Source organism: Diceros bicornis, chromosome 34 (genome assembly GCF_020826845.1).
Source record: "Diceros bicornis minor isolate mBicDic1 chromosome 34, mDicBic1.mat.cur, whole genome shotgun sequence".
Taxonomy (NCBI): Eukaryota; Metazoa; Chordata; class Mammalia; order Perissodactyla; family Rhinocerotidae; genus Diceros; species Diceros bicornis.
This window is the reverse complement of record NC_080773.1, coordinates 7,112,638-7,126,205: the sequence shown is the minus strand read 5'-3', so window position 1 is coordinate 7,126,205 and position 13,568 is coordinate 7,112,638. Positions and strand designations below refer to the sequence as shown.

The following is a 13,568-nucleotide window of genomic DNA, read 5'->3' as shown; positions in this document are numbered from 1 at the left end:
ACCTCTCTCCTGCTCTGCCACGGTGTGCCTTGTACTTGCTGAGAAATCAGCCTCAGGTTTGGCCTGGGGCAGGCTCTCCTCAGTCCATTCATCCTGGGCCCCTCCTCCTCCTATCAGCAGATCCAGGCCAGGAGACGTGGGTGCTCCTGGGAAGGTGGTTCCCACCCAGCTCTGGCCTCCCCATCCTGTTGTGTCTTTTACTTTTGACCTTTGTTCTATTCCTGGCTGAAGCCTTAGGACTGCCCTGTTACAAAGAGGAAACGGGCTCAGCGTGGTGGTGTGGCCTGTGTGGGTCCCGTGGCCGGGTTTTGTGGGAAGCTTACCTGACAGCTCAGCGTGGTCTCTCCATGCAAGTCATGGGGCTTGTGAGCGGGTCTGGCCACTGTTGGGGCCTCCGATTCCTTATCTGTGGAACCTCGACGATACTGCTCATGAAGCACTGCCAGGGCTGTAGTTACAGTGCTGGTCACTGTGGGGACAGGTACACTGTGACTGAGATGAGGTGGTGAGAATGCCGGGGACAAGCAGATTGTAATGTCCCAAAATGGCCACAGCAATATTTATGGCCATTCCCTATGGAGAGGTGGAATCTTTTCCCTCCTGCTTGACTCTGGTCAGGATCTGGTGACCCCGTCAATGTGTGAACCTGGCAGGGTCACTGCCTGACTTCTGAGGCTAGACTATAAAGTGCACTATGGCTTCCACCTGGTTCTTGCTCGTGGGACACTCACTCTGGAACCCAGTGCCATGCCAGGAGGAAGCCCAAACACGGCCGTGTGGAGAGACCACGTAGAGAGGAGCGGAGGCCTGGCTGACAGCCAGCACCACCCCCTAGAGCGGGTGACTCCAGGCCCCCGCCCTCAAGTCTTTCTGCTGAGGCCCCAGACCTCACAGCAGAGAGAAGCCATCCTCCCAGGACTCTGTCCCAACCCTGTCAGAGTCCAGGAACGTGGTAGATGGTTTCTCACTCCCCTGCGTGTCGGGGTGCTTTATTACGCAGCCCTGGTAACTGGAACAGCTGTGGGGAGGAGTTTCCTGGTGAGAGGTTAGATCTGGTCCTTTAAGGGGATTCTCCCAGAACCCTTCCTGCACCCTGAGGGACCACAGAGCTGTAGCCGCAGCCCTTCCTGGTATGTGTGGTTTTTTTTTTTGTGAGGAAGATCAGTCCTGAACTAACATCCGATGCCAATCCTCCTTTTTTTTGCTGAGGAAGATTGGCCCTGTGCTAACATCCGTGCCCATCTTCCTCCACTTTATATGTGACACCGCCACAGCATGGCTTGACAAGCGGTGCGTCGGTGCATGCCTGGGATCCGAACCTGCGAACCCTGGGCCACCGCAGCGAAGCGCGCACTCAACTGCTTCACCACCAGGCTGGCCCCTGCTTCTTGTTTTGAAGAGCTGACTCTTGCGAGAAGTGGAGGAGTGCCTGTTCGTGGGTGGAGGGTGGACATCCTCCAGGGCTGTGGGTGGAGAGGCCTGGTCCCTGCCTCGGAGACCCCACTGTCCAGTGGGCAAACCCGAGCAAATCTGACCATGTCTCCCACGCCCACCATCTGGGGAGCCGAATGGCACTTGACTTGAGGATTTAAAACCGAGGACCTGATTGGTCAGGGAACAGCTGTTGGCAGTTGGCTTTTCTGGAGCGTGATTGTCATTAATACAGAGTTCTGCACCTTGGCCAGGGCTGTGTTTCATTCAGAGCCACTGTTAAAAGTTCTCCTTTAGTCTATCCCCGCTTTGCTGAGCCAGTGGATTGTCTAGTGCAGACATACGGGCTTGGGTGATCTCTGAGGGTACAGGTGGGTCTGCCCTGTTGGAAAGGCTCTGTGTGCACGCTGGGCAGGCCAGACCAGACTGAGCAGCCCAGTCCCGAGGGGCATTCGGGCCCCACAGCAGAGCTATTCTCCTGTCTCCTGCAGACCTGGCTCCCGCCCTGGCCACCCTGCAGCCCTTTCCCTTCCTCTACTGTGGTGTGACCCTCTCTGGTCCCCGTGTCTGAGTCTTGGAGGGAGAAGGCGGTGGGGAAGGGGTTGGTTGGTTGGGGCCAGAGTTGGGGAGTGGCCGGATCTGATGGTGTGGCTGTTTGCAGACACTCCTAATCGGTAGAGCTGGAGCGAGGCTGATGGGGTTACCTGGCCTTCACAATAAAACCCACCAGAAGGACGCTTGACCTTCAGCTGCTCAGCTTCCTCTTGAGTTGCTATCTGACGGCTTTTGGAACTCCGTCTGGCGGATTCTGCCGTCCAAGTCGCCCAGGGAAGCAACACCCCCGGCTGTAGATCTGCCACTTCCATGTGAGCGCCGTTCCTGTGTCAGGGCTGCAGATGCCACGGGGCCTCTGGGCAGCCTGGTGCCCAGCTTGTCCCTCACCCCAGGCCCTTTTTGGGGCGGGAGTGTGGTAGCTTCTAATTTGTTTTTATTTGGAATCTTTGCTTACAAGAGTTTGGTGCCTCTTTAATGGGAGAGTGTTTCCTATCGTTTTTGTCAGGATCAGGCTTAGCCGATGGCAGCTTTGGCTGCCTGGGGCTCTGGGTCCTCTGAGCAGGCAGGAAATTGCCTCTGTGATCAACATCCTGGGTAGCTTCAGTGCCCACAGAGGGTGAGTGACTTGGGGCCAAGTTGGGGGACCCTCCCAGAACCTTTGCAGCTTTGCTGTGTTCTGTTTCCGTCCCTGGCTGAGACCCTGGGGCTTGGAATGTGAGACAGTCTGCCTGGCCTGGGCTTTGTAGGGAGCAGGGTCCCTATCCCACTGAGGGCACTGCCCAGGAGAGGTGTGAGTGAGACTCCAGGGCTGAGGACCAGGCTCTGAGCACTGCTCTTTTTGGTTCTGGAACCAGTGTGTATGGGGGGAGGGGGGAGGGGAGCGGGGAGGAGGATAGTGTGTTGGGGTGTGGTCTGTGTGTGGGGTGTGTGGGTGGGTGTATGTAGGGTGGGGTGTGTGTTGTGGTGTGTTATGTGTGGCATGTATATGTGGGGTGGGGTGTGTGGGGGGTGTTTGTGTGTGGTGTGTCTGTGGGGTAGGGTATGTGTGGTGTGGGGTGTGTGTGTCATGTGGTATGTGTGTGTATGTGGGGCTGTGGCGTGTGTGCATGGTTTTTCAGAGCCACTGCCCCCCACCCCATACGCACACCTGGGTCATGAGGACCAAGGCTGCCTCATCCTGTCTAGTGGCCTCGCGGCAGCTCTCTTTATCTTCAGGGACAGGATATGGGGCACTAACGAGGGGCCAGGCCTTCCTGAGAAGGGCCGAGAGAATTCCTCTGGCTCTTACTCCAGGAGGTTTGCGGAGAGCCTGACCCGGGGCAGCCCGAGGCCTGGCTAGTCGGGCGCCTCCCCCTGGGCTGGGCTGACTGCGGGCCGTATTCCCATCACCTCTCCTGCCTGAGCCGCAGACCCTCCGGCCTGGCTGAGGAGGCCTCGCTGAGAAGTGCTGCCGGCCCACTCCATCTACCCCTCACGGTGCCATCTCCGGGATAGGCACCGTGCTGCTTGCAGAGATCTGCTTCTCTCTGACAAGTTCTTGAACCGTGAGATGGTTGCTGGACTTCCCTTCCGGGGTGAGTGCCGGGCGTTGTGAGGGGAGCAGAGGGACAGGCAGCCGCATTGGTGTGGCTGAAGGCCGACTCGGCAGCTGGAAATGGATGGTGACGGCTGTAATTTGGCCTGTTACTTATTCATTAACTGCGTGCAGCTAGCCGGCAAGACCTGTGCATGGAAATTTCATTTTCCAGAGGGCTCCGCCGTGTCTGCGCCTTGGACATCGATTTCACGTCTCCCAGCAGGAGGCCCCACCGGGTGTTGGCTCCTCTGCGTCAGCCCTGCCCTGAGCCCTGGGAGAGGACCCCTCTGACTCCTGCCCCGCCCAGCTGCCTGTGGGGGAGGCCTGCACGGCTGGGTCCCTGGATGCTGGCCCCATCTCGAGGGCACGAACTCCTTGGAGTGGCTCGCTCCCTCCTCTTTCCTGCCAAAGCTGTCCCTTCTGTCTGAAGGGAGAGTTTCTGGGGTGAGGTTGGCTTCCCTGCTGACCCACCCTTTCCTGGTCCAGATGCTTCTGTTTGATCTCCCATATGGTGGAGCTGGCAGGAGCTGCCCTGCTGGACCCCAAACTCCAGCCAGGGCAGGGTGCAGGTCCTCCACATGGCCACTGCCACTGGCCCTCAGTGGGTGATAGCTCCCCAGGGACCTCTCCAGCCAGCTCCACAGGGCTAACGTGGACATGCCATTCCTCACGTCAGCCCCACCAAATCATGGCTGCCGAGCCTCCAGTGGCTGGCTTGGCGTGTTAGGCTGGCACATTTATCCCTTAGGGTGACATTTAAAGATTTTTACTGTAATTAGCCCCCAAAACATGAAAAATAAGTACTATTCAAACTTAATTATCTCTGCCCTTTAGAAAAGAATGACGTACAAAATGCCAGAAAAGATGCTCACAGCTTTTCAGGTTCTCTCTGTCAAATGGTTATTCCTGTTGGGAACCAGGCCTGTGGCTGGTTGGGCGATTTTGGCCCTGGAGGCTCAGTGTGTGCTCTGGCTGGACTGTGCCATCTCGCTTCACTGAGGAGGGCAAAGGGCATTTGGTGGAGCTGGTACCTGCACTCACGTCCTCCCAGACATCAGGGTGGCAGCAACAGGCTTTCCTGTGGGCTGGCTGGTGGCTGTTTGGCTCCTGTGGCAAGTCGAATGGCTCGTGGCTGGTAGGCAAGGGGTGGACAGGTGAGCACACAGCCCTGGGCCCGCCCACAGATCACAGCTGCCTTGTGTTCGCCTCGTTTATGCCCCCTCCTTCCCCCACCGCCTCTGGTTCCACACTCTTAAGATCTTGACCTCAGGCTGAGTACACGGAGATGTTCCCGGGTCCCAAGTCTCCCAGGTCTCTGCCGAGGCCTGACCACCAACACTCTTGGGCAGGACAGTCAGAGTGGACGTGGTGGTGACGCTGATGGCCCTGCCGCTTAGCTTTCTGGCACGTGCTTTTGTGCACAGCCGCTGGGTCTGCTCAGTGCTGACAGTGTCACCACCTGGCGGCACCGGGTCAGCGAGCCCTCCGCAGTGAGCCCTGGGAGGGGGCCTCCAGTGTCTGGGTGAGGTGCTTGTTGTCAGTCCCTGCCCCGTAGCTGCTTCAGGCGTGCTAATGGAGGCACCAGACTCTGGCAATTTAACTTGTGAGTTCTGTCTCAAACGTGGAGGCTAGTGCGACTGGCTTGTGCAAATTTGATAAATGGCAGGAACTTGACACTCAGTGCCCACTGCAGAGAAGCAGGAAGGGAGATAAAGCAGAGTGTTCTGGGGCCCTGAGCAGCCCGTTGCAGTGAGACCATCGTCTCCTCGGCTGGCTCGCTGCGTGTAAGCTCCCTGCTGCTGGTCGCCGAGGCCCACCCATCTGTCCCCGGTCCGTGCTCTGTGCTTCCTGGCCACAGTCCGGTCTGGGATGCTTGTTTGGGTTGGGTGGAGAGGGAAGTGGTGCAGGGCTCGGAGAGGGGACTGGGATTCTGTTTCCTGGGCAGTGATGCTGGTCCTTGGTGTCTCAAAGGCACATGGAGGTCGCTCTTTGAGGGGTCGTCTCCGAGTCCTGAAGTACTCCCCCCCCGTCCCCTCTGGGTCCCCGCACACTGTCCTTGGCACACCACCCCCTGTCATCTGCTCACCCTTGAGAAGCCAGGAAGCACCATCTGGAAACCATCTGCTGTTTTCTCCTGAGGCCTCTTTCGGATCTAACACTTGGTGACTAGAATACCGTGTGATCACAGGCAGGATGGGGGTAACCCTCTGGTGCTGATGCCCAGCGTGGGACGGTGCAGGACGTGTGTGTGCGTCATTAGATTTGGCTTGTGACACTCTCCCCCAATGCGGCTAGTGCTCCTCCTCTGTGAGCTCCGTCACCAGCAGTGACATTGACTCATCTGCCAACCAAGGGGCTGGGGGTGGGGGTGGTGCTTGCTGGACTGGCCAGAACCCTGCCCAGTGCAGCCAGGCCCAGGAGCCCTTTGTGAGCTGGGCCCCACCTCCTCCGCCCTGTGTCTCTGTGTGCTCACCGGCTCGTTGCTCAGGGATGGTGAGTAAGCTTGAGTGTTTCTCATCACTGTGAGTAATACTGATATTGACTTCTTTAAAATGTTAATTTTTAAACTTTCCTTTAAAGAGACTCCATGGGGGCCTGGGAGGCAGCTTAGTTCATGCCCCGAAGGTTGGGGTGTGCTGGCTGGCTGCCCAGTGGGCTCTCCCTGGCAGTGGAGGGAGAAGGTTTGTCTGCAGCTGCTTGCTGCGGGTGGCCGGGGTCACGGACTTGAAGGAGGAGCAGGGGTCGGCTGGGTGAGGTCGAGAGAAGCAAGTGTGGTTCAGTGGTCATTCCGTGGCCCAGTGCCCTTTGCCCCCCAAGTCTCTTGGGCAGACCTGCTTGGTGCCAGGTGCCAGCCAGGGCAGGGATGGCCCAGGGCTTCGTGGCCTGGGCTTTGGGGCGGGAAGGCAGCCTGTGCTGAGCCACGGCCAAACTCTGACCCTGGCGTTCCTTGTGCTTCCCTTTGAGGATCCACTCCAAGGAGCACTTCAAGGAGAAGTATGCCGTGGATGACGTCCAGCACACAGACGAGGTCAGCAGCGGCCGACTCCTCTCTGAGCAGCTCAGGGCTTCCGGTCACCTGGTCACCTCTCTGCCCTGGATTCCCTCTTCTCCCACGCCCACAGCCAGGCTGGATGTCCCAGGACGCCACTGCCTGGCTGTTAGCGCCCCCAGCAGTGCCCTGATTTGGAGAGAGCAGACAGGAAGCATGCACCTCAGACCTCCCTGAGGAGGCCCCTCCTCTGCCTGGGCAGCGCCCCTGACTCAGGGGCTGGAAGTGTCTGGTACCTGGGTTGTGGCCGCTGAGCTGCACAGGGCAAGGACGTCTCTGGGAGGGTCTGATCAAGGTGCCCCCCAGGCTCGTTCTGGGCCTTCACGTGTTGGGATGCCCTCCCCACAGGCCCTCTCCAGCTGTCAAAAAAGCCCCAGACTGCGAGAGGCTTGTGGGGTGGCGTGGGGTGGAGCTCCCCTGGCTTTAATCCACTTCCCGGCGTGGTTGCCCAGCGGTGTTGTTTAGCCTGGATGGGTGTGTGACTGTCCTCCTGGGGCTTTGAATCTGTCCCGAATCCAGGCAGTCAGAGGGGCTGCCCCTGACTTCCGTGCTGATAGGCCAGGGCTGCAGAGGGTGAGAGCATAGCTGTGTACCCCCATGGTCTCCCTGGGTGACCAAGGCCCCCCAACACTGCAGCCACTGCCAGGCACACAGGAGACCTCCCTGCTCCATCCCTGGGTGTTGTCACAATGCCATGCTCTGTGCAGATCAGCGCTGGGTAGAACAAACACCCAGAGGTCAGTGCCTGCTGCTCCAGGTCCAGCCCTGGTGTGGCAGGGTCAGCTGGACGGGGCCCTCCCGTGCCACGTTTCCCCAGATGGGGGTCACCTGTGTCTGTGCACTAAGAGCTGGGGGTGGAGTATGGAAGCGGCCAGAGGAGCCAGCCAGCCAGCTGGAGGCCGGCAGCTCCCCTTCCCCTGGACAGGACACAGGTGTGTCGGGGAACGACAGCCCCGGGTGACAGGCAGGTTCCCTGGGATCCTGCCAGACCCATCACTGTGAGGAACCAGTGTGTCTTAGCCCGGAGTTGGGGCCCGGCCTTCCCTGCTTGGGGACAGACAGCTCTCCTTGATGAACACGTGTGCCGGCCCCAGGTGGAGGGGCGTCAGTACCATCCTGTACACAGGCAGTTCTGCTGACCTGGAATGCCATGCCCACTTCTCTGACTGGCCATATCCTGCCCATCCTCCAAAGCCTTGTGCCAGCCCACTGCCTCCCCTGCCAGCTTCGGCCCACACTGGTGCCCCTCCCCTGGCTCATGGGACCAGTTGTGGACTGGTGGACACTGGCTGGGTTCTGGTCTGTACCCTCCCCTTTACTGTCTTGTGTTTGTTACTAAGGCCCAGGTCTTTTTCCCAGACGTTATTCTCACACTCGCTGCCTGCCAGGTCCCAGGGATGTGAGGGCATCAGAGCTAGTTGAGACCCAGGGCTGAACTCAGCAGCTAGGGGCACGGTCTGGTGCAGAAGGTGACCAACTGCATGGGTGAGTGGTCACCGCGGTGTGGTGGTGCCTGGCTGAGAGGGCCTCAGCGGAGGAGTGCAGCTCACGCCCACAGGGCCACAGGGGCCTGTTTCTGCAGCACCTCCTCCTGGAAGGGGGGCTTTTGATGGATCTTTATGTCGTGTGATTTCAATACCAAGTTTTGGAGGCGACTCATAGCGTCTGAAGAGTCTGTTAATACACACGTGACCTGTTGTATTGATCTCTTTGGGTATAGGGTCTCAAATAGTCTGACGTTTATTCATGTGCCCCTGATGAGGTCATTTGCCACTTACCTCGTATTTCTAAGCACCAGAGAGGGAGGGACCTGCTCATCCGTAGTTTTCATTTTGTTCCTGACCCTCTCTGGCAGGCGTATCCCTCTGCTCCGTGAACTGCATCTTAACATATCGCCCTTTGGGACGTTGGCCTTCCAGGTCTGCTTGGTGTGACGCCTGGCGGGGGCAGCCTGGGCCCGGCCCTGGGGCACGTACCTGCCTCACGGGGACTCAGCCCACTGAGTCAGAGCGTCTCTGTGCCGCAGCCTGCCCACCTGCAGTGTGACGTTTTTGCTTTTATGACTGGGGGGAACTCAGCTCTACTGATACTGTGATTTCTGGGGAGAAGAAGGAGAACTGGTCTCCAGATGCAGTAAAACAGAGGAGGTCTGGAGTGTCAGAACAGAGAGCCCGTAATGATGTGTCGAGTTACAGCCCCCAGACCAGCTCGTTCAGAGTCTGTGTTTATGAAGCAGAAGGCTTCAGTGAGTTCAGAGGACAGACTCTCTTTCGGGTTTGGGAGCTTTTTGCAGCGCCCCATCATCATCATTAATCAGTTTTGTCTGGTTCTTATTGGAAACGGGGGCTCCTGTTGACAGTGGGAGAGGTGCTTCACCCGGGGGTGGCACCTGCGGGTTCCAGTAACATTGACATCTCACATGGATCGCCTGACCCCTCCCGCCCTGTCCCGTGGCGGGGCCACAGCTCTCACGCCATCACAGAGGAGGGCCGAGGCTTAGAGAGGTGAAGGGCCTCATCCACGGCCCCACAGCCAGCGAGTAGCAGAGTTGGGCTGCGACCCCAGGACCTTTGGGCCCTGGAGGACCTGCCCTCTGCCTCTGCACTTGCCCCGTCAGATATGAGGGGGTGCTGTGGGACATGCCTGTGGAGGTGACACAGGCTCCCAAGTGCCTTTGATTGTTGGTGGCTCGAAACGGAGCTAGACAGAAATACAGACTGCTGGACCAAGACACCTGGGCTGGGAGGCACTAGAGGGACCTGGGGCCTGCTCCATCATGGACGGTGACGGGAAGCCGCTTATGTCGGGGAAGGGCTCCCCAGGCCAGTTCTGCGGTGCTCAGCCCCATCGAACTTTAGGCAGCCTTGGCTATGGTGACAAATCACAGATGGGAAGCAGCTGTTACTGTCTCCTCTGAAAGAAAGCAGGAAGGCCCCACCCCAGGCCATGGCTGATCACTATATATCACATGTAAAATGCAGGCGTCTGAGGTAGCACACCTGGCTCTCCAGTTCTCCTGCTCCCCCTCCATGATCGTCAATTAATTATTGAGAAAGTAGAGTGAAGGTTGCTCCCCTGAGAAGGGGGCACTCAGGAGGACCTCAAGAGCTGCTTCAAGGCGTTGCTGTTAAGGCGTAGTGCAAAAGCTGGTCTTCATAACAGGTGGGAGCTGGCGGGTGAGACACATTTTGTGCGCTTGCCCTCTCCTTCGTGGCACCGGGGTTGCCAGCTCAGATGCAGGTAGGATGGTTGTAGGAGAAACCATTGTGGCAGCACGGGGATGGATGCTGCCGCCTCTCAGCCTTGCTGTGGAGAGGCATCAGGGAGTGGTGGGGTCTGTGGTGGAACCTCTAAAGGGACAGCCGCTACGTGGGACTGCTGGCCCAGGGTTGTGGGGTACTCTGATTGTTCAGGAATAGCTGCAAATCCATGTTGTTTGTGATCTTTCTTGATGTTTAAGTTTTAGAATCAAATTCAAGTATTTAAGCACATTGCCAGCCACCAGTGTGCACCCCTGTTTCAGACTGCCAGGAAAGCCATTTTGAACAGCTTTGGGGCTTGCAGGGTGAAGCCCAGCTCCCTGGACTAGTGCAGGCTCTTGACAGCACTGGTCAAGGATCGTCCAGCCTCTTGCTCTGGATCGTCACCCATGAAGAGTGGTCTACAGGCCTGGGTAGGGCCCTGAGCATGAGGGTGCATGAGGTGTCCACAGGAAGCCTCTGATTTTCCCCAGGGGAGGGGACAATGTCCGTGGGGGGACTTGTCCACAGGGCTCTGATAAATTCTGTGTGTGCCATCCACCTCGACCTGCCAGAGGGCTGGACCGCCTGGGAGATGGATGCTGGCCGTGGCATGGAGCAAGGCAGGGGCTTTAACAGCTGGTTTGTGAGGGCCCATGGGTCCCCAGTGACCATGCTCCGTGGAAATGAGGCCCTGTGTTGACAGAGCTGTGCCCTCCTGTGCGCCAGAGCTGCATTTTGAGCTGGTGACACAGCCACGCTGTGTCCCCTTTATTTCTGAGGCTCGGAATCAGGATGTGCTGATGAGAATGTGGCACTAATGGGTCTCCGGGGGGAAGGGCGGATGGAGCTGCCAGGCTGGGGAGGTTTGCAGCCGCAGGGGTAACCAGGTCCCTCTCAAGTGGTTGTGATCAATAAAAGATGCTATTGCCCTACCAGGACTGGCAGACGCCCGGCCTGCTGTGGGTCGAGCCTCAACCGCTCTGTGTGTCCCGCAGCACTGGGAGGGCTGCCTTGCCCTCCATTATTTCTAACCAGCACCTCTTGAGTCGTTGCCAAGAGAAAACCATCAGCCCGCACGTTTGTTATCCTCCCCTCTCCCAAGGACAGTAGCACACACAGTCCCCGAGTGCCTGGCGCTCTGGCGCGGCTGCCGTAATTGACGGATCGTTCTGTGCTGATGAATGTCGACCCTTCACGTCCACGGAACAACACGCCCAGGGCCCAACACGTCTCTTTCCTTTTAATGAGCTTTCCCCTCCAGGGGGCCCTGGGGGAGTGGCCGGGACTCAGCCAAGCCACACAGAGGCCAGAGATTCAGTCGTTCTCAAAGCAGTTACCGAGTGAATGTGGAGGGTCCTGGGAGATAGAGCCTCAGGCACGGCTGATGGGAGGGTGGTTGGTACATATGGAGGGACATCTGGCATGAGTATCAAAAACCTTGACAGAGGATATGGCTTTTCACCCAGCAGTTTCAGATTTGTTTTTGTTTTTTATTTATTTTATTTTTGTGTGTGTGTGTGAGAAAGATTAGCCTTGAGCTAACATCTGTGCCCATCTTCCTCTACTTTATATATGGGATGCCGCCACAGCATGGCTTGATAAGCAGTGCCTGGGTCTGCACCCGGGATGCAAAGCTGCGAACCCTGGGCCGCCAAAGCGGAGTGTGCAAACTTAACCACTACACTACCAGGCCAGCCCCTCAGATTTTTTTTTTTAAAGAAAATAAATTTTTTTGTCATAAGGAATTTATTTTAAGGAAATAAAGGCTTATATAAGCATGTTCCTCAGAGTTATTTATAATGGTTAAATCATTACAAATGATTTATATCCAATAGAGGAATGGATAAATAGATTGCATTGTATCTGTATATCTGTGAAGAGAGCCTTGTACAGCCATAGGTTCAGCTCTGGGCTTTGCTCTTGTTTAACTGTGGACCTGGGCAGATTCTCTGACCCATAAGCCTCACTGGTGAAGTCTGGACATTCGCAGCACCGACTTCGTGGGCGGTTAGACGAGACGACGTCTGAAGGGACTGACACAGGCCATCGTCAAGGGCCTGTTGGGGGTTTACCATCCCAGTGGTGGTGACTGGTAAGATGGCGTGTTTGAGGAACATTTAATGGCAGGGAATAAGTGAAGTGTGGAGCTTCATACGATCCAGATGTCATTACAGGTCTCTGTTTCTGTGTGCAGAGAGAGAGAGTCTCGGGATGGGACTATAGGTGTATTTTCTCTTTTTATAGTTTTCCATATCTTCCAGGTTTTCTCTGGGAGTCTCTCGGTATTAAAAAGCATATGTATATGCATATGTCAAAACTTATCAAAATGTGCACTTTGAGTACATGCAGAGTAGAGTATGTCGGTGATAGCTCCATGAAGCTGTTCACACAGCAAGCAACGGATCCCCTTAGTCTCGCCCGGGTGGGATGTTAAAGAGTTTAGGGTGGAGTAGGGGGGAGGGGCAAGGGCTGCAGAGAGGAGACTGTTCTCTGGCCCAGGGGCCTCAAATACAGTAGGGGCTGCGGTCGCCAAGATGCAGGATGGACTGAGGGATGGGGGCCAGGAGAGGAAGAACGTGCTGCCACCAGGGTGGTTGGCACTCGTGGGTGCAGATGTCATGGCTCCTGCGTGTGATGGGCGCTTTGCCAAGGGAATGATGGCTGTCGGTGGGGCAGTAGAGGAGGGAGTGGACGAGCCTGCCTGGAGGCCAGGGGCCTGCATCCTGAGTATGAATTGGGGAATCGGCTAAGGTGGGGAGAACGCATTCCAGACAGGGGTGAGAGCCCAAGCAAAGGCACAGAGAGATCAGCTTGCAGGGCACACTGAGTCAAGGGGTTGGGGGAGGAAGCAACCAGCATGCAAGGGCGTAGGGCCTGAGTGGGCTGTGGTGGAGGGGTGGAGAGTGGAGAGGTGGGGTAGGGGCCAGAGGGTGGGGTTGGGGACGGCCAAATCCATAGTCTAGGACATGAGTGGGGGCGGGGAGGAAGGTGTCTGCCCTGGAGATGGGAGGCTGGTGAGGCCAGTGCCCGAGAGGTTGCTGGAACGGGTCTTTCAGGAGGGACTTGGCAGGAACGACCGAGGTGCTGACCTTGGAGGGTAGGCGGGTCTGGCCGTTCCGAGTCCGAGATCTGTGTGGGGCCTGGAGGCAGGGCAGCATGTGGGGAGTGTGCCAGGTTCAGGTTTGAGTCCCTCTCTGCCCTGAGAGCTGCGTGGCTTTCAGAAGTCCTTTGTCCTCTGTAAGCGTTACTTTCCCCGTCAGCAGGATGGGGACAACATCACCGCCTGTTTTAAGGATCTGCTTGATAAATCACTTCTTTGTGGTTGCTCTAAAGTGGATTTTTCTGTTTGACCTTTCAGATCGCCAGTGTCCTGACGTCCCAGAGCCCGTCTGTTGTCCTCACCTTGGTAGGTGGCTGGTGTCGTGGGACCAGGCAGAGTTCGGGTACGGGGAGGGCTGTTAGAGGGCCGCCCACCCCTGCAGAGGTCGGGCTGTGGTGGGGGTTGGGAAACCGAGAGGAGCTCTCCTTGCTGATAAGCAGGGATACCTTCTCAGTCTGAATGGCTGAACGCGTCCAGGACTGTGTCCTCGATTCTCCAGTCTTTCTGGGATGTGCTGTGTCCTGTCGTGAGGCCGCCGTGGACAAGACACCACACCTACTCCAAGGGTTAAAACCCGGCTGGAGGATGTGTTCAGGTCAGGCTGAGCTCCTGGGA

The 13,568-nt window shown here is 57.3% G+C and overlaps 1 protein-coding gene across 5 annotated transcripts in view; it reads left to right on the top strand.

Annotated features, from left to right (window-relative positions):
• The window catches only part of PEPD (peptidase D), a 117,729-nt gene that overhangs the window by 12,445 nt on the left and 91,716 nt on the right, over positions 1-13,568 (top strand). For all 5 annotated transcript variants that reach the window (XR_009216675.1, XM_058529101.1, XM_058529098.1 and 2 more), the window contains exons 4-5: positions 6,527-6,590; positions 13,212-13,259. Coding sequence is in view for 4 of the 5 variants with exons in the window: in XM_058529101.1 (XP_058385084.1) it covers positions 6,527-6,590; positions 13,212-13,259 (112 nt within the window). In the remaining variant the exon portion in view is untranslated. The remainder of the gene's footprint in view (positions 1-6,526; positions 6,591-13,211; positions 13,260-13,568) is intronic.